This window comes from Pleurodeles waltl, chromosome 9 (genome assembly GCF_031143425.1).
Source record: "Pleurodeles waltl isolate 20211129_DDA chromosome 9, aPleWal1.hap1.20221129, whole genome shotgun sequence".
In the NCBI taxonomy this organism is placed as follows: Eukaryota; Metazoa; Chordata; class Amphibia; order Caudata; family Salamandridae; genus Pleurodeles; species Pleurodeles waltl.
The window spans coordinates 716884118-716909920 of NC_090448.1; the positions used below are offsets into that span (position 1 = coordinate 716884118).

The 25803-nt window shown below is 45.8% G+C and overlaps 1 protein-coding gene across 1 annotated transcript in view; it reads right to left on the minus strand.

Moving 5' to 3' along the window:
* The window catches only part of CTSF (cathepsin F), a 291086-nt gene that overhangs the window by 32649 nt on the left and 232634 nt on the right, over nt 1-25803 (minus strand). The window contains exon 10 of the mRNA XM_069207833.1: nt 25243-25362. Within this exon, the coding sequence (XP_069063934.1) occupies nt 25243-25362 (120 nt within the window). The remainder of the gene's footprint in view (nt 1-25242; nt 25363-25803) is intronic.

Here is a 25803-nt window from a genome sequence, read left to right on the forward strand (position 1 = left end):
CCACCGTACTCCACTGGACCGACCACCACTGCATCCACTTCACCTACAAGAAACATACCGAGCACCATCGCACCCAACAACCACCCCGCCGATGCTGGAGCAAAGTTACTGAAGACCTGCTTACCAACGCCCTAGCCCAGAACCCATCCCCAGACTCCACCGACCCAGACACCACCGCCAACAACCTCACCCTGTGGATCAACGACTGCGCCAACACCCTCACGCCACTCAAAAAACCCACTGACAACCAAGCCAGAAGAAAATCCGACCGGTTCACCGACGAGCTCCTAAATTCCAAACGCGACTGTCGGAAGCTAAAAAAGGAATGGCTCCTCGAACGCACACCTGACAGCCTCACAGCCCACAAGGACGCCACCCGCAAGCACCACCAACTCATCAGACAAGCGAAATGATCCCACTTAAAAAACCGCCTGGACAACAACGCACATAACAGCAAAGAGCTCTTCAGCATTGTGAAAGAACTCTCCAACCCCAGCGCTAACATCAGCGACATCCCTCCATCCCAAGAACTCTGCAACGCACTGTCCACCTTCTTCCACCGGAAGATCACCGACATCAACAACAGTTTTGACGCCACTCCCACGCCAGACCCCACCCCCGAACACTCCACCTGTGCAAACCACCTGACCTCCTGGACCAACGTGAACGACACAGAGACACGCAAGATCATGAACTCCACCCACTCAGGATCTCCGTCAGACCCCTGCCCCCACCACGTATACAACAAAGCTGACTCCACCATCGCCCCCCAACTATGGAAGGTCATCAATATCTCCTTCGAAACAGCGACATTCCTTGAAAAATTGAAACACGCCGAAATCCGCGCCCTCCTCAAGAAGCCCAAAGCAGACCCCAACAACCTCAAGAACTTCCGACCCATCTCCCTGCTCCCTTTCCCAGCAAAGGTGATTGAAAAAATCATCAACACACAACTAACCAGCCACCTCGAAGACAACGGCATCCTAGACCCTTCCCAGTCCGGCTTCAGACGAAACCACAGCACCGAAACTGCCCTTCTCGCCGCCCCAGACGACATCAGACGCCAAATAGACAACGGCGAAACATCAGCCCTCATCCTCCTGGACCTATCTGCCGCCTTCGACACAGTCTGCCACCGCACCCTGAAATCACGCCTCCACAAAACTGGAATTCAAGGAAAAGCCCTTGACTGGATCGTCTCATTCCTCTCCGGCAGAACCCAGAGAGTCCGCCTTCCCCCCTTCCGCTCCGAAGCCACCGACATCATCTGCGGCATCCCCCAAGGCTCATCCCTCAGCCCGACGCTGTTCAACATCTACATGGCCCCCCTCGCTCAAGTGGCCCGACAGCACAACCTCAACATTTTCACCTACGCCGACGACACCCAGCTCATCCTCTCACTCACCAAAGACCCACGCACCGGCAAAACCAACCTCCACGAGGGAATTAAATTAATCGCCGAATGGATGAGAAACAGCCGTCTGAAACTGAACTTGGACAAGACGGAGGTCCTCATCCTCGGACCCACCCCCTCCGCCTGGGACAACTCCTGGTGGCCCACCGCACTAGGAACCCCGCCGACACCGTCCGACCACGCTCGCAACCTGGGCTTCATCCTCGACTCCTCCCTCACCTTGTCTAAACAGGTCAACGCAGTTTCCTCCTCTTGCTACAACACACTCCGCATGCTCCGCAGAATCTATAAGTGGATCCCGACAGAAACAAGAAGAACAGTGACACAGGCCCTCGTCAGCAGCAGGCTGGACTACGGCAACGCACTCTACACAGGCATCCCAGCAAAAGACCTACTACGCCTCCAACGTATCCAAAACGCCTCCGCCCGGCTGATCCTCAACGTACCCAGCCACAGCCACATCTCCCACCACCTGAGAAACCTTCACTGGCTCCCCATGGACAAAAGGATCACTTTCAAGCTTCTTACCCACGCTCACAAAGCGCTCCACGACACCGGACCAGCCTACCTAAACAACAGACTCAGCTTCTACACCCCCACCCGTCAGCTCCGCTCTACTAACCTCACCCTCGGGGTCGTCCCCCGCATCCGAAGAAAGACCTCTGGCGGCAGATCCTTCTCATACCTCGCTGCCAAAACCTGGAACACCCTCCCCACCAACCTGTGACAGACTCAAGACCTACTCACCTTCAGAAGACTCCTCAAGTCCTGGATCTTCGACCAGTAACACCAGCTCTCCCCTCCCCCCAGCGCCTTGAAACCCTCACGGGTATGTAGCACACTTTATAAATTCAATGATTGATTGAATAACCACTTGCTCGGGCGTGAAAGTGAGGAATTAAAGGCACCATTCTGAACCCAACTGGTAAGCTATTCTTCAATGACATTTAAAAGTGTCTGCTAATTGTGAAATTTTGCTGGTGTCCAGATACTGTAAGGGAAGTGAGCACGCTCTAAATATAGCTGCCCTACCCTGTATTTGGCAATCACGTGTTCCCCATACACTTTTTATGTCAACATAGTTTTTTCCAAAATTCACAGCCTTCAGCAGCTATCTAGGAAACAAGGAAATCTGAATAGATTAATTTTGTGTCAGTTAGCAATATTTTTCTTACTTTACAAGGAGGTAATTTAAAGGAGTATGACTATGCATTTTTAGCGTCATGCCCAGTAAAATATGCAAACTTTCCTATATATGTTTTAGAACTTCCCACTGGAGGAGTCGGACAATGTTCACATTGTGTATAATGAAAAACTGATCTTGGTGTACTAGCTAGGTGCAGAACGTGATGTCCAAAATGGTGGTGACAATACATTTAATCATAATTACCTGTATTCATATATACATTTTCAATTTCAAATACACAGTAATATTCAAGCTCAGAAAACATGGAATCAACTGTTTTAACATCCCAATCATCGGAAACAACTCCAGGTATAATAATATATATAATTCATAGAACCTTTGAAAATATATGAAATTTGAATTATATCAGTAGGTCCGAATACATCATATGGAACTTTATCCCACACAATCCCATCAGGAATTGGGACAGCTGACATGTCCACAAGGAATACATCTCTTTGGACCTTATGGGAAGAAAGGTAAGGTGTTAAAACCTCATCCATCAGTTCAACAGCAGATCGTTCAGAAAAATAGTGACCATTTATCAATAAAAAGAAATCGATGAGAAACCCAATCCAAAACAGGAAGGCAAGCAATGTCAATAGTATCCATAGGCAGTACTATGGATGAACCAAATAATTGTTTTTAAGCCAGTTATAAAGCTTATGTGTTGCTGAAACAGGTGCAGTCGTGGATGCGGAGGAATGTGAAGAAAAGTTGACACTGTCGACAAAGTAACCAGAAACTGTTTGTGCAAAGACAGGAGCCGGTGCAGAACTGGTAGATGACCCAATGGTGGTCGTTCATAATAAACAATGTCATCTGTCTATGCTGAATTTTAATAGTAGAGATCAATAGGTTTGGTGTGTCTTGTATGAAGTGGTGACAGGAAGTAGCAGAAGTTCATTCTCTGCCTTCCCCAAGCTTAGGGAGCCAACTGTAGCATGGGTACTTGTAGAAACATTGTTGAGTGCTTGAAGAGGTATATTTTATTGGGAAGTGAAGGAGGCGAGGGAACTACCCAGGAATCCTCATGGTCTACTGGGCAGAATTGGCTACATGGTGCAATTTGATGTTGTCAATTGAAACTACGCGGTTTTCTTTAGAACCAGGCAGCGGTGGTATGATGACAGTTCTGGAACCAGTGCTCTATAGGATGGGCCAAACTCCTTTTTTACAGCAATCTTTTCCCGTACTAGATACCCAGCTTTAGCAATCCAGCCGGTAGATGTTGTTGGCAAATACTTCATTCTCAAGGTGGTGGCACAGGCAGGTGAATTTTTATCAAAATATTGTGTTTTCTGTAAAACACTGACACGTTCATTTATGTCAAAAGGTGTTTCTGGTGCCACTGCACCAGGGCCTTCAAGATCTGGGACATACATAAGTATTCCACATAGGACCAAGTAAGAGGTGTGTCCTCTCAAGGACCTTCTGGGAAGATTATTTAGTGCTCTCTGGACCCCATATAAGGTATGAAGCCAACTCTCGGTTCTTCCTTTCCACAACTGAATTTCCCTGAGGATGGAATAATGGAGTTGAACACCCATCGTTGCCATGGTGTCCCTGAAAGCCATGGAGGCAAAAGAAGGGCCCTGGTCTGAGTGGAATGTTGCAAACGCATATGTCCTGATGAAGACTTGCAAATCTTTAATAACAGTTTGGACGTCAGCCAATCGTTGTGGCCATACCCACAGGAATCTAGAACATGAATTAACAACAACTAAGATGTATTTGTATGCACCATTAGGTAGTAAGGGACCACAGTGGTCCAGGTACATACATTTTAGTCATTTATTGGACACTAGGAGGGGTGTCTGTAGTGGGCGTCCGATGGTTGACCCTTCAATTTGTTGACAGATGTCACAGGAAAGGACATATTATTTTGTCTGTTTGTATAGATCTATCCACCAATAGCGTTTTTGTATCAGGAAAATAGTAGCTGCCATACCAGCACAGGCAGAAGCAACACCCTCATGCGCTGATTTAATGAGATGTGATCTCTGATCTTGGTTGGGGATCACACAATTACCTGCCCCGGGAATCGTCGTGCATGCAATGTTTTGGGCACTGAGGTGGGTATAGTTTTGGCAAAGGCTTGCATTCAGCTGAAGCTTTCACAGCAGCCAATGTCTCATTGTCTAGTCTTGTGCGAGAATGAGTAATTGCAACAACAGAAGCTGTAGCAACTGCGAATTTGGCAGCTTCATCCATCAAAGTGTTTCCTACAATGTGTATGCCTACATGTTGGTGACCCACTATATGAACTACATTAGCCCTTGGTAGTCTGTCCTTGAGATCAGCTACCGTACCCACAAGTTTTTGTGTCTGATGGTGTTCCCTTTTGAGTCTCTGAACCCGTTCAGGCGCCAATGATGTAAGTAATCATTATAGGACTGGACACAGTAGTACGAATCACACACGATCAATGTGAACTGTTTAGGATCCGTATGCTCCAGTGCGAAAATCGGAGCCTTAAACTCTGCAAGCTATGCAGTGCAGTCCCCTATGGTCTGGGTGTAGGTATGTTGAGGGTGGTATGTACCATCCCTCATTTCTCTGCTAACAGCGGAGCAAGCAGGGAGTACTGGTATTTTGAATCTACAGCTGATTGTGCTGAACCATCAATATAAATGATAGTTCTGTATTGATCAAGAGACATGATGTTAGAGGGCACAGGGTACTCAAGTTCATATTGTAGGAATTCTTGGGTCTGTAATTACGGCTCAAAAACATAATTAACATCATTGGCAGTCAGGGAGATAGCCCATTGAATCCAGGGTGGATGTAATGTTTTTGCATTCTGAACGCTAGCTTTGGTAACTGCCTCAAGGGCTGGGACCGGGGTAACGACAATGATGTGTTTCCCTTGGGCAAATGGCCTCTACTTAATGACAGCCATCTAAAAAGCAGTCAGTATTTTTTCAGTTGGTGCAAATCTTTGTTCTGCATTAGAGTACAGGTGTGATTTGTATGCTATGAATATGGTGTCACCCCCATTAAATGTGACATAGGTGGACCAAATGGCACCAGGAATTAGTCTGATGACCAGATTTGTTTTGTTGTCTTAGTGTGTAAGTGCTATGCTTCTAACATGTCTTGCTGTAAATCTCTGAGCATGTGTGTATGTTCTGGTGTCCAGTGTTTGTTTGAAAAATCTAGACAAATTAAGTCATAAAGTGGTTTTATGCATTGTGCATAATCTGGAATGTATGTTTTGCCCAAAGTAAAGTAACCCAGTAATGACTGCAGTTTCTTGATGACGTTTGGAGATTGAAGTTGAGAGCACTTTTCAAGAGAGTGCGGGGCTAGGCTTTTGCCTTCATACAATAATTTTTATCCTAAAAACAGGACACTAACGAAAACAATTTTGGTTTCCTTTAAGTTAAATTTGTAGCCTTGGGCAGTGAATCCAAAAACGATGTGCTCCACCTGGGCCAAATGTGCATTGAGGTCGTCATCTGTACGGTAGAGGTCATCGACATAAGACAACGCCTCGGGATCAATATCATGTAATATTGATGTTGCACGGGAGGAAAATACCCCGGGGCTGTTCTTATACCCTTGGGCAAGTGACAGAAGCGCTGCTGAGAGCCTAACACCCTGAAGGCGCTTCAATTCCTGCTTCCAGGTGCTAGATTTTGGCCAAACAAACAGTTGGAAATGTCCAAGGTTGTTTTGTATTTTTTCCACATTATATTATCGATAAATGCTCTGCTGTGTGCATTTGGTATTGCAAATATGCGTATATGGGTGTTTAAATGTCTGTAACCTAAAACTATTCTATATGAATGGTCAGGTTTTGCTACGGGAAATAACGGGTTATTCATTGCAGAGACTCAGGGTTCTATTATTCCCTGGCACTCGAGTTGTGTGAGAATCTCTCTCACAGGTGCTTTAGCTTCATGTTTAATCGGATATTGAGGCTGGATCTGTGGTGTAGATCTAATTGGTATTGCATGGTAGGAGGAATCTCTATCCCACCCTATGTGGTTATGACACAGTGCAGGAGCCTATGCCAAAGCCCAATCAGAAGTGTAGGCCTCCTTTACTACGTCTGGAATGAGGACTGAGAAAGAAGGCAAAATGACATCTTCCCTTTGTGGGAGCATGCAGACAAACTCAGGTGTTCAAACTTTTTTTGCCGATAAAATATCATAATTTAGTGTTAATCTCCTTCAGAACAATACTTCAATAGTGCACTCTTTGTTTCCCTCAGTCTGTATGTTTAATCTATATACCCTGTCGGGTATGGAGATGCTCCTGTGCGCTGTTTCGTCTTCAAGGAAGTTGTTAGTCAGTGTCACATCCAGAAGATCTATAAGACTCTGGCAACATATTGTGACCTCTGCCATGCTGTCTAGAAGAGTCACTGCCAATGTCCTGCTTTCCAACAACGTTTTAAGTACAAGTGGTATCCTTAACTGAAATTGCTGCCACCTTTTTCTTTTTAAATTGGGGCTTTTGCTGTGGAAGTTGCTCTTCCTTTTTTGTGAAAGTCTCTGAGGAGAGATGTGAGTCCTTTTTCAACTTCATGTAGTCACTTTGGTGTTCTGACAGTCCTCCTCTGTCATTGCATTTATCCATTGTTTCCTGGAAGGAACAAGATTGGTGAGTGTCAGTATGTAGATATCTAGCTGGTATTTTTAAAGTATCCCTAGTTCTAAGGTTGTATCTTTTTTCTGAGGTCTCTGGTGGTGGGGATTCTCCTCTTTGTATTCTTCTATCTTTATTTTGTTTTTGTTTATCCCATTGTTTTTTAGAGCTCTCCTGTGCTTGCTTAGCACCTTTCTTAGTGGAAATACTTTGTAGTTGAAGTTTAGTTGGTCTGGTCCCCAGACTATCCCGACCTACACTAGTATAAGTTTCAGAAATAATCTTTGCCAGCTTGTGCTCCTGGTCCTGCTGAGGAACCTACCAGAGAAGCTGGCAAATTGCCAGTGCTGCTGCTTCCCCTTTAATATTGCTTAAAATGATTGACAATACTGTGTGAAACTACGCATCCGTTTCATCCCCAAGTCCAGGGCCTGGGAACCCCTATGTTCATTTTGAATTTGTTTCAACACTTCAGGTAAATTCGCAAGCGTCGGTGTACCATGTGTAGTGGTATATATTGCTGCAAATACTGTGTTCCAAGTGGCACAGTCCGCAATTGAGAGAACCATTCCAAATGGCAAGCACATTGTGAGAATTCTATGTTTATCGTGGGGTCCTATATGGGGAAACACTGCTTCCAGCTGATTTGTTTTTGAGCAACCCAGAACAGAATCTTCTCTCGCCCAGTGAGCACTTTTCACATTATTGAATTCAACAGTTTGTGGATTTATTCCTGCAATGGCCAAATGATTTATAGCTGGAGCAGCCCTCACCGGGGCAGTGTTTAAGGGCCTCATTCTGACCCTGGCGGACGGCGGAGGCCGTCCGTCAGGGTACCGCCGCTGAATGACCGCACCGCGGTCAAAAGACCGCGGCGGCCATTCAGACATTTCCTCTGGGCCGGCGGGCGCTCTCCAAAAGAGCGCCCGCCGGCCCAGAGGAAATGCCCCTGCAACGAGGACGCCGGCTCAGAATTGAGCCGGCGTAGTTGCAGGGGTGCGACGGGTGCAGTTGCACCCGTCGCGTATTTCAGTGTCTGCTTAGTAGACACTGAAATACTTTTCGGGGCCCTCTTACGGGGGGAACCGCCAGGAACAGGATGGCGGTAGGGGGTGTCAGAATCCCCCATGGGATTGCGCCGCCATGGGGGATTCTAAGGGCAGCGGTAAACCGGCGGGAGACCGCCGGTTTGCCTCTTCTGACCGCGGCCGAACCGCTGCGGTCAGAATGCCCTGCGGGGCACCGCCGGCCTGTCGGCGGTGCTCCCGCCGACCCTGTCCCCTGCGGTCTTAGACCGCCGGGGTCAGAATGACCCCCTAAGTCTGCATTGTGAATTGTATTAATTGACTATATATTGCTACTAGCTCATTGTATAATGTGCATCCTTCAGCCACTGCCAGAGCCTTCACATTGGGATGTGGTATGTAGGTGGACAATGTTGATCATGTTGGACAGTCATTGCTTAAAGGACCTAGCCTAACGGCTTGTATTACATGTGGAAGGGTGCCATTAAACCAATCTTGGTGTTCTTGATAATTTAGATACTCTGTACTGTACTAGACATTCACTACTCTGTGTAGGAAAGTACCCTCTTTCTTGGCATGGTTACCCCCATTTTCTGCCTGATGTCAGTGTGTTTGACTGTGTTCACTGGGATCCTACTAACCAGGACCCCAGTGATTATGCTTTCTCTCCCAAAAGTCTGTATTTCACACACAATTGTCATACTGGTGCCCCCTTATAAGTCCCTAAAACATGGTACCTAGGTACCCAGGGCGTTGGGGTTCCAGGGGATCCCTATGGGCTGCAGTATATATGTTGCCACCCATAGAGAGCCCATGAAAAGGCTTCTGCAGGACTACCATTGCAGCCTGCGTGAAATGGTACAAGCACCCTTTCAATGCCATTTTCACTGCACCAGGTCACTTATAAGTCACCCCTACTGCAGGCCCTCCAGCCATGAGGGCAGGCTGCAAAGTACCTGTGTGTGAGGGCACCACTGCACTAGCAGAGGTGCCCCACAAACTCCAAGCCCATTTTCCCAGACTTTGTGAGTGAGGGGAAGGCATTTTACATATGTACTAGACTTAGGTCATTACCTATGTCCAGTTACATAATGGTAACTCCAAACATAGGCATGTTTGGCTTCAGACATGTTGGAATCATACCCCAAGGCATTTGCAAACATTCGTTGTATGATTCCATGCACTCTAGGGGCTCCTTAGAGGACCCCCAGTATTGTCATTTCAGCCTTCTACGGTTTTCCAGGCAACCCCAGTTGCTGCCACCTCACAGACAGGTTTCTGCCCTCCTGTTGCTTGAAAAGCTCGAGCCCAGGAAGGCAGAACAAAGGATTTCCTTTGGGAGAGGGGTGTTACACCCTCTCCCTTTGGAAATAGGTGTTATAGGTGTTACAGGATTGGGAGCGGTAGCCTCCCCAAGCCACAGGAAATGCTTTGAAGGGCACATTTAGTGCTGTCCTTGCATAAACCAGTATACACTGGTTCAGGGACCCCCAGTCCCTGCTCTGGCACGAAACTGGACAAAGGAACGATGAGTGACCACTCCCCTGTCCATCACCACCCCAGGGGTGGTGTTCAGAGCTCCTCCAAAGGGTCCCTGGGTTTTTCCATCCTGGATTCAAGGTTGGCAGGAAACTCTAGGAGCATCTAAGTGGCCAGTGTCAGCAGGTGTCAGAGCCCTCCCCTGATGAGTGCTTACCTGTTTAGGTGACCAATCCCACTTTTGGGGCTATTTAGGGTCTCTCCTTTGGGTGGCTCCTCAGATTCAGATTGCAAGACTCTAGCAGAAAGCCTCTCCATCCTTCAATTTGACGTCTCACTGAAGAAACTGCATCTGGACCCTCCAGAAACCTACCAGCTGCAACAAAGAAGCAAGACGCCTCCTGCAACATTGTATCTCTGGCTCCTGCCAGCAACTGCAACAGTTTCTCAGTCGTGCATCCTCTGAAGACAGCCCATCTATAGCCTGCATCAGAAGGAAGAAGCAATCTCCCTTGGGGTGAAGGAGTCACTCCCCTGCTTCAGCAGGCACCAACTGCGACAATGACTGGCTGCGTGGATCCCCTCTCCAGCTGAGCTGCATGGATCCTGCATCACAGGTGGTGGACTGAAGTGGTCCCGACAGTTCTCTCTTCCAGCTGTCCCATTTTGGTGGAGGTAAGACCTTGCCTCCCCACGTAAGACAGTACTCCCATGCACTGCATCTCTTGCAGCTGCCAAGGCTTGCTGGCATCCTTCCTCCAAGTCTTTCGTGCATCTTGTAGCTCCGTCCCCCAGGACTCTAGCCTGCGACGCACAGCTTCCTGAGTGGTTCTCCAGCGTTGTGGGAGCCTTCGTCGTAGGGCTGTGTGGGCCTCTTCTGCAACTTTCTTGTCCACGTCCCGTGGGACTCCTGTGGGCGCTGCCTGGTGTTCTGTGGGCTTTCTGTGTCACTTAGGGTACCATCTGGCTCTCCCTCCTGGGTAGAGTCCACCTGGTCCTTCCTGATCCCCGGCAGCACCATTTTCCGCTAACGTGTACCAAAGCTTGTTGGCAGACTCCAACGACGCAAACCAGACTGCAATCCTCCATCTGGCGTGGGACATCACTTGCACCCTCCAGGAACCCGACTTCGTCTTCTTGGGAGCAGTACTGACTTTTCTTCTTCACCAGTGGTTATCCTTTTGCACCTTCATCCGGGTTAGCAGGGGCTCCTGCTATTCCTGGACTCTTCTGGGCTTCTTGGACTTGGTCCCCTTCTTCCACAGGTCTTCTTGTCCAGGAATCCATTGTTGGTGTCTTGCAGGCTCTTCTGGGTTTTGCATAATTCTTCTTCTCATTTCTGTGTGTGTTCTGGGAAGTTACTGTGATTTACTCCTGCTTTCCTGGTCACTGGGGTGGGTTTGTGGCATTTACCTTTGGGCTTTTCTAGTACTCCCAGTTCCCCTCTACACACTACATTTGCCTAGGTGGGGGACCGACTTTTGCATTCCACTTTCTTAGTATAAGGGTTGTGCTCCCCCTAGGCCCAATTCAAACGATTGTGATTTTCACTAAGTTCACTATTTTCTAACTGTTTTTATGCCTATTTCTGCAAACTAGTGTATATAATTTGTGTATTACTTACCTCCTAAGGGAGTATAGTCTCTATGCTATTTTTGGTATTTGTGTCACCAAAACAAAGTACCTTTATTTTTGTAACACTGAGTATTTCCTTTCAAGTGTGTGAGTACTGTGTGACTACAGTGGTATTGCATGAGCTTCACATGTTTCCTAGATAAGCCTTGGCTGCTCATCCACAGCTACCTCTAGAGAGCCTGGCTTCTAGACACTGCCTACAATATACTAATAAGGGATAACTGGACCTGGTATAAGGCGTAAGTATCATAGGTACCCACCACACACAACTGGCCAGCCTCCTACACTCTATGTATGAAATGTATTGGAGTCAGCTTTTTTTTCTGGGAAGGTGACCCATGAGTAGAATATTTCTGTTCTGTAAGCATTTTGAGCTTCAGCTCGGAATGTGACACCCCCACACCCATTTGTTAATCCATTAGCTAAAAGGAACTGTGTGACAGGTTGTCTACAGTTCTCTCGAATATATTTACTGGTGCTGCCATATTAAGGAAGAGGTATCAAAGTCAGGAACACCAATAGGGGAATCCTTTTAAGGTTCAAGACTATACAACCTACAACCTAGAAAGGTGCTTCCTTTTCAGGTGAGGAGGATTATTCCTAAAACCATGGACGTCTTCGTATAATGGTATTCAGGGTACCTTTAGTGTGAGTTAGACAGAGATACTCAGGGGACCTGTATAATTAGTGCCTAACTAACCTTGGTGGTGCCATGTCATATGACTCTCTTGCTAGAACGAGACTGCTGGATTAGGTGCGGCAGCACCACCATATGGGAGTGACTGAGTCAATCCCTTACCGTCTTGCCAGCTGTCAGCCTAAGCCTTTTGGCTAGCTAGCAGCAACTCAAAAAAACCTTGAAGAAAATGTAGTTTGTGGCAGCCTGAAACGTGACACTTTGTGGCTTCTCAGGGGAAGTCTTGGTCGACAAGTCTCACTCCATTCTCTTGTTAGCAAAAGATCTCATACACACACACACACATAGGTCGAAGAAAGATGCAGAATGGGTTTCAATGCATTTATTGAAAAGACTGCAATCTATGATAAAATATGTGAGTTGCAAATATTAGAGCAATGAGGTATAACAGGATTAGAATGATGGTGACCAGCAAGAAAAAATAATAAACAATCTCAACATATTGGAATAACATAGATAGATGAATTCTACCTAACCCCTAATTCCTAAGTGTGAGCCTAGGGGTGTAAGCCCAATCTGTCCATACTTAGGCCATGAGAGGTGCACCTACCCCATTACCTGAAAGATAGGGGTCTGCCTGCCATCTCCAGGGTTAGGTGCAGAGACAGGGCAGAGGTCAGCAATGAAATGGCAAACAGCGTGGATGGAATCCTGGCTGGAATTATCTATCTGTTATCCCTTGCCTGTACAGTGTTTTTAGAAGAAACATATTTTTGTTCTGTGAAAAAAAGCCTGACGTGGCCATGTGCCGGTGTCAGACTATTTACATACTCTTGTGGAGACAATTTCTAGTTGAATTATCATGTACCGTTCTTGTCAGCCTTGTACAGGGGTACGTGATGAAATGTTGTGCAGAGAATAATAATAATAATAATAATAATGCTTTCACTGAATCACAAAGTTACAGCTGATTAGAAAATAAAAACATCCCTGCTGAAAACAGGCGAACAAAAAATGAATAAAACTGAATAAATTAAGTCGGAGCGCATAAGTAGGTAAAAGGGAACATGCCTCAGGTCGAAGCTAAGCTAAAATACGTGTGCACAAGTAGAGTATATAATGAACCCACAACAATGGCTTGTCACTGCATGGTATGGTATGGTGTGAGCTGTCCTTGTACGGTATGGCATTGTGTGATTTTGCTTGGTCTGTCACTTATTAGTATTGTATGGTATGGCCTGTCATTGTAGTTTGGTATGGTACGGTAATCTGTGTTACAATTTAAACATTAGGCTATGGGAAGAAGCACAATAAGAGTGTCCAAACAAGTCAAGTACCACTTTACAATATAATATTATTTTATTGCTAGAATGTTCTATCAAACCCATGCAAAAATAAACCAATATAAACACACCCTGTTTTTTTTGCATTAAACATTTTAATCATGAATAAGACATCCTATAAATTATGAAACACGTACCAAAAAAAAGCACTTTAGTACAAACAAAATGGGTGATTACAGAATAGCAATAGTGCAAATCTATTGATGAATTTTTACATTTTGTTAAAGGCGACACTAACAACGGGTGGTCTGCCGATGTTGTTAAACTTCATCAGAGAGTAGAGGGGAAGAGGCTGAAAACTAAAATGGAACAAGAGGTGAAGGCAACAGAATGGAGAAAAAACCGGGAGAAATACAACCTAAAAACACACACTCTTACGAAGTGATGTGAGTAGAAAATAAAATAGGCCAAACAAAAATAAGAAGCTGCAGAAGGTCACTACCAAAAATGTAAGCAGTACTTGGTCCATGGTCCAGGGACAGGGACAACTATTCTGCCATTGTGGACCAGGAAAAAAGATTCCTGCAAAGTGAGGGCATGTAGCTCACTGATACATCTAAGAGATGTTATTGCTACAAGGAAGGCACTCTTCTAAGAAAGTTACTGCAGAGGACATGAATGTAGCATCTCGAAAGGCAGACCCATAAGTCTGGTGTGGATAATATTGAGATTCCAGAGTGGGGTTGGAGGTACCCTCGGTGGAATGACACATTTTAGGCCTTCCATGCTAGGAGGCTGCGCAAAGGATAATCCATGGCATGCCCTGTGGTGTCATCTGCCTGGGAGGCCCTGACAGGAACGTGATTGAATCCCCGCAATTCTCCTGCTGGGCAAAGTCCTCAGCAGGAGAGTAGGGATTAGGGATGCCTGTATTGGAGCAGGGCTCTGGTGACCCCTGAGGGGAAGTCATAGGAGGTGAGTGAGGAGATGGTGGAGGAGAAGATGGAAGTGGAGCTGGATTTGGCGGTAGAAGAGGGGTAGGATCGAGGAGGAGATGGGAGTAGGGGCAACAACCTGGTCCCTAGGCCTTTTGGAGGGCAGTGGGCGTGCAGAGGATCTACAGGTAGAACATCTTTGAAGTCAAGTCTGTCTTTCTTGGGCAGAGGCTTCCCAAACTGGAGATCTTGCCTTTGTAACGATGGATGATGATACCTCGCTGCCTCTCATTCAGCTCCTCTTGCAGCCTTTTGATGATAAGCTTTTCTTTCTGAGTCAGTAGCTGATGGCTTTGGTGCCGACGGGGGCTTCGGCATCGACAATGGTTTGGGTTCCAGCAGAGGAGACAGTCTTTACGTGTCAGCACCCACATGTGCTTTTGGACTTAAAGGCTATTGGTGGTTGAGTCCCCTGGATGGATATCTCCTTGGCTCTCAGACCTAGCTTTGGTGTCGATCAGGGCCTGAGGTGCACCTAAAGGTGCCAGCTTAGGCACAGAGCTTGAACCCGGTTCCCCAAAGGGACAGTGCTCGACTGTGACATGCAGCCAGTACTGGGTTTTGAAACAGGCTTGGGTGTTGACTCATGTGGGGCCTAGTTTTGAGGCGAGGTTTAGGATCAACAGATGTGGATGGAATGTCCTCAGGCACCTCTACCTCCTCCTCAGGTTCCGAGACATCGGTGCCAATGATATCAGAACTAGGATAGCAGGCTGGAAGGTGAGGTGACAAACCTGATTATGTTTCCTCAGCACCAAGTGGGTCCGCCTCAACTAAGATGTCTGGCTTTTCCAAAGAAGATGTGTACATTCTATTCTGGGTCCACCATCTGTGTCATCCCTGATGCAGGGTTTTCTTGCTTCTGAGTGCCGAGCAAGAATTGCACTGGCTCTTGTTGTACTCCAGCGAGAGGCACAAGTTACTGACAGGGTGGACATCTGCCCAAGGGTATTTGTAATGCCACTGTGGAAATGTCCTAAAGGATGTCTGCTCTATTACCTCGCGCCTCTCATCATACTCTGAAGTCGGTCAGGTGGGCGCACAGTCCCAAAGGGCCTCAAGATCAGAGTAGCCTGGTCACTTGGTGATGATGAACTCAAGGAGTAGAGCATCAGTAGGAAGGGAAAAGGCACAACATTTTTTCTCTCCGATGAGAAGGAAGACACAGGCTCCGGGGCCACAACAGCAAACACAGAGCTTGCCAGGATCGGGAGCAACGCTGACACACATCCAAACCTGATGACATAAAAAACAATCTCATAAAGGAGTTGGTGCCCATGGGCATTCAAGACCAGAGGAGGGGGTCACTAAGATCTCATGACTCGAAAGACTTATTCAAAGAAAACAAGTTTTAAATGTCCAATCGCAACACTAAATGGTAGGAGCATGAAGAGCATCTGTATACAGAGCCACATATGCTATGAAGATAAATTTTCACTGCAAAAGAATGCTATGCTGTCACACGGTAGGTCTCCTTTTAGTGTTAATTTATGTTTTTAGTGAGATTTCTACATCAATGATTCATTTCGGGGAAAATATAATTTGTAACAACATTGACACTGACATGGATTCTTGGTCAGTTTGGACCATTCCACATTAGAAAACAATCTGAAATGAAAAGGCTGCTTTCTAAAACAAAATACATTCTCTTCGAGAATTTTTTTTTCGAAAGTTACAAACATAATTCTCCATTTACTATACTGTTAACATTTTACAACCACAAAGAAACAAAAGGAAGACCATTTGGTGCCGTCTTACATATCAGGTTAAAAGGTTATATGAAATATTAAATGCTATGCAGATTTGAAACACTATGTTCAATATGCATTAAAACCCCAGTGCCCAAAATTATGATTAGAAACCTTGCACTGGGCGTCTGAAACGTTTTGCTGCACTCTCAGCCAATCTTGTTTCTTAAGTGTTGTTCTATTTATATCATAACCCCCACCGTGTGTAGACTCTCTTTATGCCTAAGGGGTACCTGGGAATGTAGGGGGGCTGATAAACGCAGATACTCAATGTGACCCTAATGGAGAGGAGAGAATGACTCATACCTACAGGAATGGTGCTACTGTGCATTTTATATGCATGAAGCACTGAGTGTTTGACAAGGTTTCTTGGGAGCTGTTTCGGCTAGCATCTACAATCTTATGACAAGAGATGGCTGGCTAACTAGAAGCGCTGTGTGTCAAGTACTGGGTGGGTTTGCTTTTGATAAGTATGGCGACTAGCTGTGTCAAACTAGTGCACAAAAAGCATGATTAGTGTCTTGCGAAATACTCAGACGTGCTCCAAAACCTTTCAAGAAAGTTAATTTAATGAGTTTACAATTGGAAAACTAGGGCTGATATGATGAACTGAAACTGGATCATGTTGAATATGTAACCATCGAGAACCATGAGATGTTCGTTTTAACCTGTGTTTGAGATGTTTCAATAAACTGTTTTATAGATTTTATTGCAATACATTTTAAAGGACATCTATACAACAATTACCATTCCACATTATACTTTAAAATGTATTTTTATTATTTTTTAAGGAAGATAGAAAGCATTATTGCTTCAGAAAGATAGAGACTAGAAGTGTTAAGGTACCGCTGTAATAAAAAAAAAAATGGTCTTAATAATGTAGTGGTCTACAGACTCTCTTTTTATTACTCTCTACTATGAAAATCCTTCCATCCATCAAGACAATAATCTGACTGCAATGTAATCTACACCGGCCTCCTAAAAACCGCACCAACAGACTGGAAAGGCAGAAACAATTGGCCATCACATGACTGAGCCTAAACATATGTGGTAATTTTAAGTCAGTCCTTAAATCAGCCTACTGGTGGAATCAAGGATCAAATATACCACTCTGCATCATCCACAAATTCACTCCATGAACAGTGGTCTCTAACGAAGCAATTCCAATTGGCCTCCTCTCGATTTAACCGCCAGCGAGCCTTCGAAAGACAAAACCAGGAACCAGATCACTGAAAGTCCAGGGTGCAGACACAGTAGCACCATTAACAAGCATCTTCAGCTCAGTTCGTCAGTCATTGCTTTAGGAAACTCCTGAAAACTGGGCTGTTCAGGGGGACGCCAGCACCTAGCAAAGCAAGGAACTCAGTAGACAGTTCACAGCTCACTCCTTGAGTCAGTGAGATTTTCACTCCCCACAAGGTTTTCTCTTGCACGTATTCTCTTTTGGTCATGAAAGAAGTCTAAAATGGTTTGTGGAGATGTGTGTCCTGTTCAAAACTCAGAAATAAAGTAACAAGGTTCTCAATCTTCCCATTCAGGGAAACACAAAATGGAAACACATTTGACTCGTGTAATTAGTGTGACAAATTCCTACCCTCAACTATTCTTCTGCGAAAAGTCTAAGTATGACCATTTGCTCGCTGTGCGGAGCCATCTCTCCCCTTGGGGGCTGACTCATATGCCAAGTACAACGTGGACCTTTTCGCTAATATTACAAGACTTTTTCTTCTGTGAAAGCTATTTTGTCTCCTCTCTTTCTTCTCAACATCCCATTCGTTACATCTGCCTTTTGGGTAGACGGACATTTTTTCCAGGCTTTAAGATTAAGAAAAAAACACTCTTTTTCTTTAAAGAAAGCAATCTATATTTAACTTCCATCATGAGGATTAGTTACAATAATATCTTGAAACTAATTGCATAGTATTGTCTACTATGGACTTGCTGAAGTCACTCCTCTGTTTTTACACAAGATGGTTGTCTGACCACCTTCCTTGAGTGGCCCTAATTAGGCTTAAGGATCCATTAAAAAACAAAAATAACATTTGATGTCCTATCTATTAAAGCAAGGTGCCACTTCTTTGAATATCTTTGGATTTGCAGTTGACAGCCCTTTCATTTATTTAGTTTTCAACAGTCTATATTCGTTTTTTTTGGCACTCTTTTTACTAGTTGGGGGAGGGTTATTGATTTTACAAACCATGGTCCCTGTTCAGAGGCCGATGGTGTTTTAAATTTAAGGAACAGTGTTTTTATTCGTTTTTACTCGGTTGTAATTGCAACTTTCACAACTAGACTTATCAGTGTTTTAAAAAAGGCCCTTTTACACTCTGAGGAAGCATTGTGCCTGCCGGTCTCGGTGTGCTGAGACGGCAGCTATTTTCTGACCTCTTCAGAAGCACACTTACAGACGCCATCTTCAGGAGGTAAGCGGTCTAGCCATCTGATCCTCCTGTTATCTGAGGACTTAAAAACGTTAAATGCTGTGGCCGCGCCGCAGGCGTGCCAAAGGCAAGCCCATCTGTGCCCGTCCGTGCCAGACCAGGCCAAGGGGCCTGCAACTACGGTCATCCTAACATAGATAGGCTTACATATGATGCTGAATTTCTCCATTCGCTTAGATTTAATATAGGAGCCAAAGGTAATGAACAAACGGTTGCCAGGGAAGTTACCTGGCCCTATAGTAGAGGTGATAAACCCCCCAACCTCTGATACGGAACATACCTGTATCACAAACAAGCACCACCTAGCTTGTTTCTCCTGGCAAATTGTAGATCTTTAGCTGCCCACAAACTGGATATCAATCTTCTACTTAATAAATTAACACCTACAGCCCTGTTCCTAACAGAAACAGGGCTCCATGAGGGCTCAGCTCCTGATTTTTCCCTGGCTTTACCTAGTAAGTACTCAATCATAAGGCAGGACAGAGTCTCTGGGAAAGGAGAAGGTATTGCCATTATTTTCAAGGATTCAGTTACGGTCACCACCCATCCACTTAAGTTATTAGATTGTGCGAGTATGTATTTTTCCTTCCCTTTAAATCCTCAATATAGTTTCTCCGGGGCCTTAGTGTATCGCCCCCCTGGCTCTTCACTGCATTTTTTTCAAGCCTTTCCAGAGCCAGTGGCAGACTTAGGGGGTCATTCTGACCCCGGCGGTCTAAGACCGCCGGGGCCAGGGTCGGCGGGAGCACCGCCGACAGGCCGGCGGTGCCCCGCAGGGCATTCTGACCGCGGCGGTTCGGCCGCGGTCAGAAGAGGCAAACCGGCGGTCTCCCGCCGGTTTACCGCTGCCCTTAGAATCCCCCATGGCGGCGCAGCTTGCTGCGCCGCCATGGGGGATTCTGACACCCCCTACCGCCATCCTGTTCCTGGCGGTTCGCCCGCCAGGAACAGGATGGCGGTAGGGGGTGCCGCGGGGCCCCTGGGGGCCCCTGCTGTGCCCATGCCAATGGCATGGGCACGGCAGGGGCCCCCGTAAGAGGGCCCCGAAAAGTATTTCAGTGTCTGCTAAGCAGACACTGAAATACGCGACGGGTGCAACTGCACCCGTCGCACCCCTGCAACTACGCCGGCTCAATTCTGAGCCGGCGTCCTCGTTGCAGGGGCATTTCCTCTGGGCCGGCGGGCGCTCTTTTGGAGAGCGCCCGCCGGCCCAGAGGAAATGTCTGAATGGCCGCCGCGGTCTTTTGACCGCGGTGCGGTCATTCAGCGGCGGTACCCTGGCGGACGGCCTCCGCCGTCCGCCAGGGTCAGAATGAGGCCCTTAATTTGTAACAAACCAGATTTCACAATTCTTGAAGATTTTAATGTTCATGCAGAGAATTTAGTGAATGCAGCTGCTAAGAGACTTCTGTAAGATATGGTGGCCTTAGATCTCACACAACTGATCAGGGGTCCTACACACATCAAGGGTCATACCAGTGACTTAGTTTTCAGCAACACAGCCGGCTTAACTGCCGAGCCCCCCATCCTCTTAGCCTGGTCTGATCATTATCTAATCTCTCTCTCCCTTCCCCTTGCAGTATTGGAAACACCCTCCCAAAGCATTATCCAACCTTATAGGAGCTGGCAAATGCTTAACACTAAACAATGGATTGACATAGAGAGTACAAAACCCACATTGAATGGGAATATGGTTACATCTTTAGACTCATTTAATAATTGGATTAGCAAAAGCTTAGACACAATCCTTCCATACACGATAAGGCCGAGTGGACATAAGAAAAAAAGTGCCCCCTGGTTCTCCAAACATCTTAGCCTAATAAAGAGGGAATGTAGGCGGCCGGAGCGAAAATGGATAAAATCCTATAAGACTTCCTCTACAGATGAGTATAGGAAGGCTATCAGAAAGTTTAATGCTGAAATTAAAGCAGCCCAAAGAGCATATTATGCCGATAAAATCGAACAGAGCTCTAACTCCCCGAAGAGAATCTTTTGCTGTTAAAATAATTTACCTCTCCACAGGCACACACAGACACTGTAGAAGCCTCACATAAACCTAGTAATGACTTAGCTAGATTTTTTTAGGAAAACATTGCAGAGATCTATTCAACCTGTTCCAATAGATACACAGATTCCCCAAGCGGTAGATGAGGAGTGTTCCAAGGGTGCAGCAAGGTTCACATAAATTCCTCCCCTCTCTCCTGAAGTGGTCTCTTTACTATTGACCACCCTTAAATCCGGGTCTCCCCAGGATCTGGCCCGCCTTCAATCTTAGGACAAGGGGCTTAAAAAATAGTCCCTGTGGTAACTGAGCTGCTGACGATGTCACTAACAGTCGGCACCATTCCTCCACAATGGAAACATGCAATTGTGAAGTCGTTGCTTAAGAAGCCCAGCCTGAATCCACTCATCCCTGGCACCTATAGACCAATCTCTATGCTGCCAGCCCTTGCCAAAGTACTTAAAAAACATGTTAATATTCATCATTCGAGTTTTTTGGAGGAAAATAACATTCTCCATCGGTCTCAGATGGGCTTTAGACCATCACATAGTACGAAATTTGCATTAATCGCAGCCACTAAAGACGTTAGGAAACGTGTAGATCAGGGCTTGGTCTCGGCAATCGTGCTTCTCAATCTTAGTGCCGCCTTTGACACAGTGGAGCACAATATTTTACTCTAGAGAATGAGGGAAAGTGGAGTCTCAGGCAATTCCCTGAGTTGGTTTGCCTCACTCTTGGAAGCAAGATCATTTCAAGTTTTGGACCGTTCCTTTTATTCGAGCTGTTTTAAGAGTAAGTGGGGGGTGCCTCACGGCTCTTCTCTGAGCCCTACATCATTTGATATCTATATGGCCCCTCTGGCAAAAGTAGTTGAGTCCTATGGACTCTCTGTAGTGTCATATACAGATGACACCAAGTTTGTGGTATCCTTTTCTACCGATCAGAACACAACCAATTCTCAGCTCATTCCTTGTCTACAGGCAATCTCCAAATGGATGTCCAGCTGTAGACTTAAGTTGAACGGAGACAAGATAGAGGTTATGTTTCTGGGTCACAAAGCAGATCCAAACTTAATCTCCCCAGTCTTACAACCATTAGAAGATCTTCCATTGCCCAAAGAAAGCATTAAGAGTCTAGGAGTATGGTTTGATCCATGGTTGACCATGGATCATCAAGCGAAAAAAATATCTGTTTTGGCATACTCAGACTTCTTAGAAAGATTTTCAAAATACTTCCATTCATTGCAAAGAGGCTCATCATACAGGCCTTAATAATCTCTCGGCTGGATTATGGGAACGCCCTGTTTCTTGGTGCACCAAAATATGTTATGAAGAAACTGTAGGTGGTGCAGAGCACTGCCGCCCGCCTTCTCTTCAATCTACCCAGGCATGAATCGGCCAGATCATCTTTATCAACATTGCACTGGCTTCCTTTGGAGCTACAGATACAATTTAAATCTTTATGTTACATTCATAGAGCGCTATATGACAAAAGCCCACCAATATTGCGAACCCTGGCTTCTTTTTACAAACCTACTAGACATCTTAGATCATCCTCCACGGCCCTAGCTGTTATTCCCCCAATAAAAAAGGCCAAATGGGGAGGAAGATCAATATGGTATCTTGGAGCTAGACTGTAGAATTCATTACCACTGAATCTACGTCAAACCAGCCATGAACTGTCGTTCCGGCGGCTATAAAAAACGTGGTTATTTTAGTCTGTGTCCCAATGCCGTATATTCAAAGTTTGTTCTGTATATCGCTGGGAGGCCTTCGGGTAGCTATGTGCTCTATAAATTTTCATAACATGACATAACACTGCTGACATCAGTCTGGAGCAGATTACCAAAACAGATCAGGGAAAACCAAGTTAGGCACAAAATCTTGCAGACAGCTAGAATTCGAAGAGACAGTTTTTCCGATTATTGTTAATTAGCTCTTGTATAACGCACAATCTGCCAATAGTACGGCATTGCAGTGCCAGTTGGTAGTCCAAGTTATATTTTCCCAAATGCTTACAAATGGAAATGGTCCACTCTGGTTTCTGTGGTCTGAGTGCCGTCTGTCAGACTATAGCTCTGCCTTGTTATAAGCAGTCACAGCTCGATGGCTGGGGAAGGGGCGGAACACGGAAGCACGGGGAGGGGAGGTGGGAGTGAATAAACATTAAATTATTTTTTTTTAAAACACTTACCTCCTCCGCTGCTCCTCTGTCACACAACGCTCCTCTGCCTCTGCAGGCACAGGCTCCCAGCCTGCCCTGTGCCAATCCTGGCGCTGCTTAGAGCAGTGTCAGGATTGGCCAGGTGCTCCTAGGCAGACTGGGAGCCTGTGCAGGCTCTCTCGAGCCCAGCAACTGCGTTGCTGGGCTGGAGAGAGCCTACAGTGCATGTGTTTTTGCCCGGGCCGACACTCATGCGCTGTGAAGGGGAGTACTGAGCACTCCCTCTCAATGCACATCACCCGTGGCCCAGCCCCTTTTAAAGAAAACGATAATAAACATAGTTTAGTATCGTTTTCTTTAAAAGGTTTTGCAGCTGCTGGCAAGGGGGCAACGCTTCTCCGCCCAAACGGAGGAGACGCCATTGGTTATAAGCAGTCTCACTGAGAACGCCAGGCACCGATCTGGTACTCAAATCTAAACCGCTGCACCGGCAGACCACCCAGATGGGCTTTCTTTTTCTTCAGTTCTCTCCAATTCAGATGTTGAGGGCTTGGGCTACCACTCCTCATTCTCTAATCCCCCCCAGGGACAACAGTTCTGACGTTTGCCCAATCAGGACTATATTCCAGCCATTTCCTCCTTCTGCCCAGCTTATTCCTCTAAAGGTCTCCAAGCCGTACTTCAAAGCAGAAAACTATGCCTTCTTCACCTTGCTAGCGCCAATGATCTCAATATAATCTCTCTCTTGGGCTCCTTATTCTTAAGAGTCCTCATGATGACCCCTTTATCCTACACGGGATCAAAATGTTGTTGACTTAAGCCACATATCCAAATTATTGTGTACCATAATTTTAGGGGCTGTGTTTGTCTTGACTATATGATACACACACTGATCATTTTATTCACATGTGGATAACACGCCTCAAGAGAGAACGATGCATGTTTTTTTTCACTGGCTCCCATTTCGCTGTTGTTCACGTTTTTATTAAAACTATCAGCTGGTTCCATTTTTTGTTGTGCATCCTGTATTAGGGAGTACTGTTGATTAATGCATATGTATTTTTTGGGGTACTAGTGGTCTGCTAAACATGAACTTTTCTGGCTAGTGTTTATGCTCTCTTTTGTCCATGCACTTCTGCTTAGATACCTAAATTGATTTGAATAATACACCCTTAGAAGAAGAAATGCAGGTGATAACTGTCCTACCATTGACAGGCAGCGCATTCAAACAGATCATTAGAGGTTCCTGGAACCAGCTGAAAAGCAGTGTCATCCACATTTCAGATTCTGAACAAGCTGGCTCCAACATTTACCTGGATTCCATCGCAAAGCCCAACTGTCAACTAAATCTGGTATGTGATTGGAGGTGGAGGAGTATTTGAAGTCACCTCGCATTTATGACAGTGTTTTTTATGCAAAACATTTGCAGGTTTTTATTCTATCTCACCGTAGAGGAAACTGACCGGAGCCTGACAACCAAGGAACTTTAACTGGCACAAATGTGACCACTGATAAAGATAACCTCACCCATTCAGGCTTCCCATTTCCTTCCTGCTATTTCAACAGCAACCATACAAAGCCTCCAGCTTTCCCCCAGCATGAATAAATTACCCGCCTATGTTCTCTATCATTGTAACCATCAGCCGGATACTGTGCCATTTACTAAATATGGATTGCAGCGTCGGATGACATGAATTAAAAGTGGTGGGGCAGGTGGATGGTGTGCATGGGGAATGCAATGGCGGAGGAGTGCAGGGGGGAACGCAAGGGGGAGCGCGGGAGGGGTGTTAATGAAAAAAACACTTACTGCGTGCTCCTCTGCTACCCGGTCCCACCACTCCCTGTGCAGTCCCAGCGCTGCTCTCATGCTATTACCTAGCATGAGAGCAGCACAGGGATTGCCACTCGCTGAGGCACCGGGAGCCTGTGCTGTTTCTTCAACCCGGTGACAAATAAAGCTGGGTTGGAGAAACCTAAATGCGCATGTCTGTTTGGTCGGCCACGAACAGCCGGTCAAACAGACATGCGTAGTTAAGGGCACACTCCACTGGCCCCTCCTCCCTCCTGGGCCCAGCCCCACCCCTCCCTGCACAAACTGGGAGGCCCAGAAGCAGAAAAATAAAACAATAGTGAAATATTGTTTAATTTTTCAGCTGCTGGCTCTGAGCCAGCGGGGCGACGCTCCTCCACCATTGCACAGGAGCCGCAACTGACGGATTGCTGAATATGACCTGCCTCCCTTTGCCTTGTAATGCTTTCGACTAGTAAGGCCTTGGAACGCCTAGGTTAGATTTTACTCTATACTATTACACCTAAAATCTTTGTCATCTGAGAGGTTATGTCTTTATATAGGTCAGATGGAGGTGTTCACTACTAAGTTAGGATTCTACTTTAAAGGTCACACGAGGGAGAGCTATGGTCAAGAGAGAAATTCAAATGATATGGTCTTAAAAAAGCAGCATCTTAACCAAGGGCAGACAGGTCATTCAAGAAAAGTGGAAAATCTCTCTAAAAAGGTGTGTGTTGCTGTAAACACATTATTTCACTATGTCCTGGCCTTTTCAATCCTTTGAAAGGATCAGGACATGTCCAGAAATTTCACACTTTTCAACCAGATATTGTCAACAGCTGAACTTACCCTTTTCATCTTTTGAGATCTCTACTGAGCTGTTGATGAAGACAGCAACCTTGCTGGTGGAGAAGCTGCAGCTTTGCTTGTGACCTTCATAGTTGTAGTCCTTCTCTGTCTCTAGTCCCCCTGAAAAGCATAAAATAACACTGTGAGTTAAAGCTCTAAAGGAACCTCTAAAGCCTGATAATGAGTCAGCTTCCCAGTCATTATAGCAAGGAGGTGCTTGTTTCTCCATGTTGGAAACTATAATGTAATTTTAATCCCATGCACAGGAGAACAATCATTGATTACTCATGCAGGTGACACCTGTGACAATGTGTGCTTGTTTATTTCAAAGATGAAAATCAAAACTGCTACTGGCTAAATATGACAAGTTTGACAGACTCTTTACAAAGAAAATCCCCAAACTACCTCCTTGCACCATTGTGCAGTGACCTGAAGCGTCTTCTTCCTAAGGGTGTTTTGGGAAGAATGCCAGCAGAGACACTTGCATTTACTCAGGAATGTTCTGTTCAACAAATAAAGGAATTAATATCGGGTCGACCATGGCCCCAAAGGTAAAGGCAA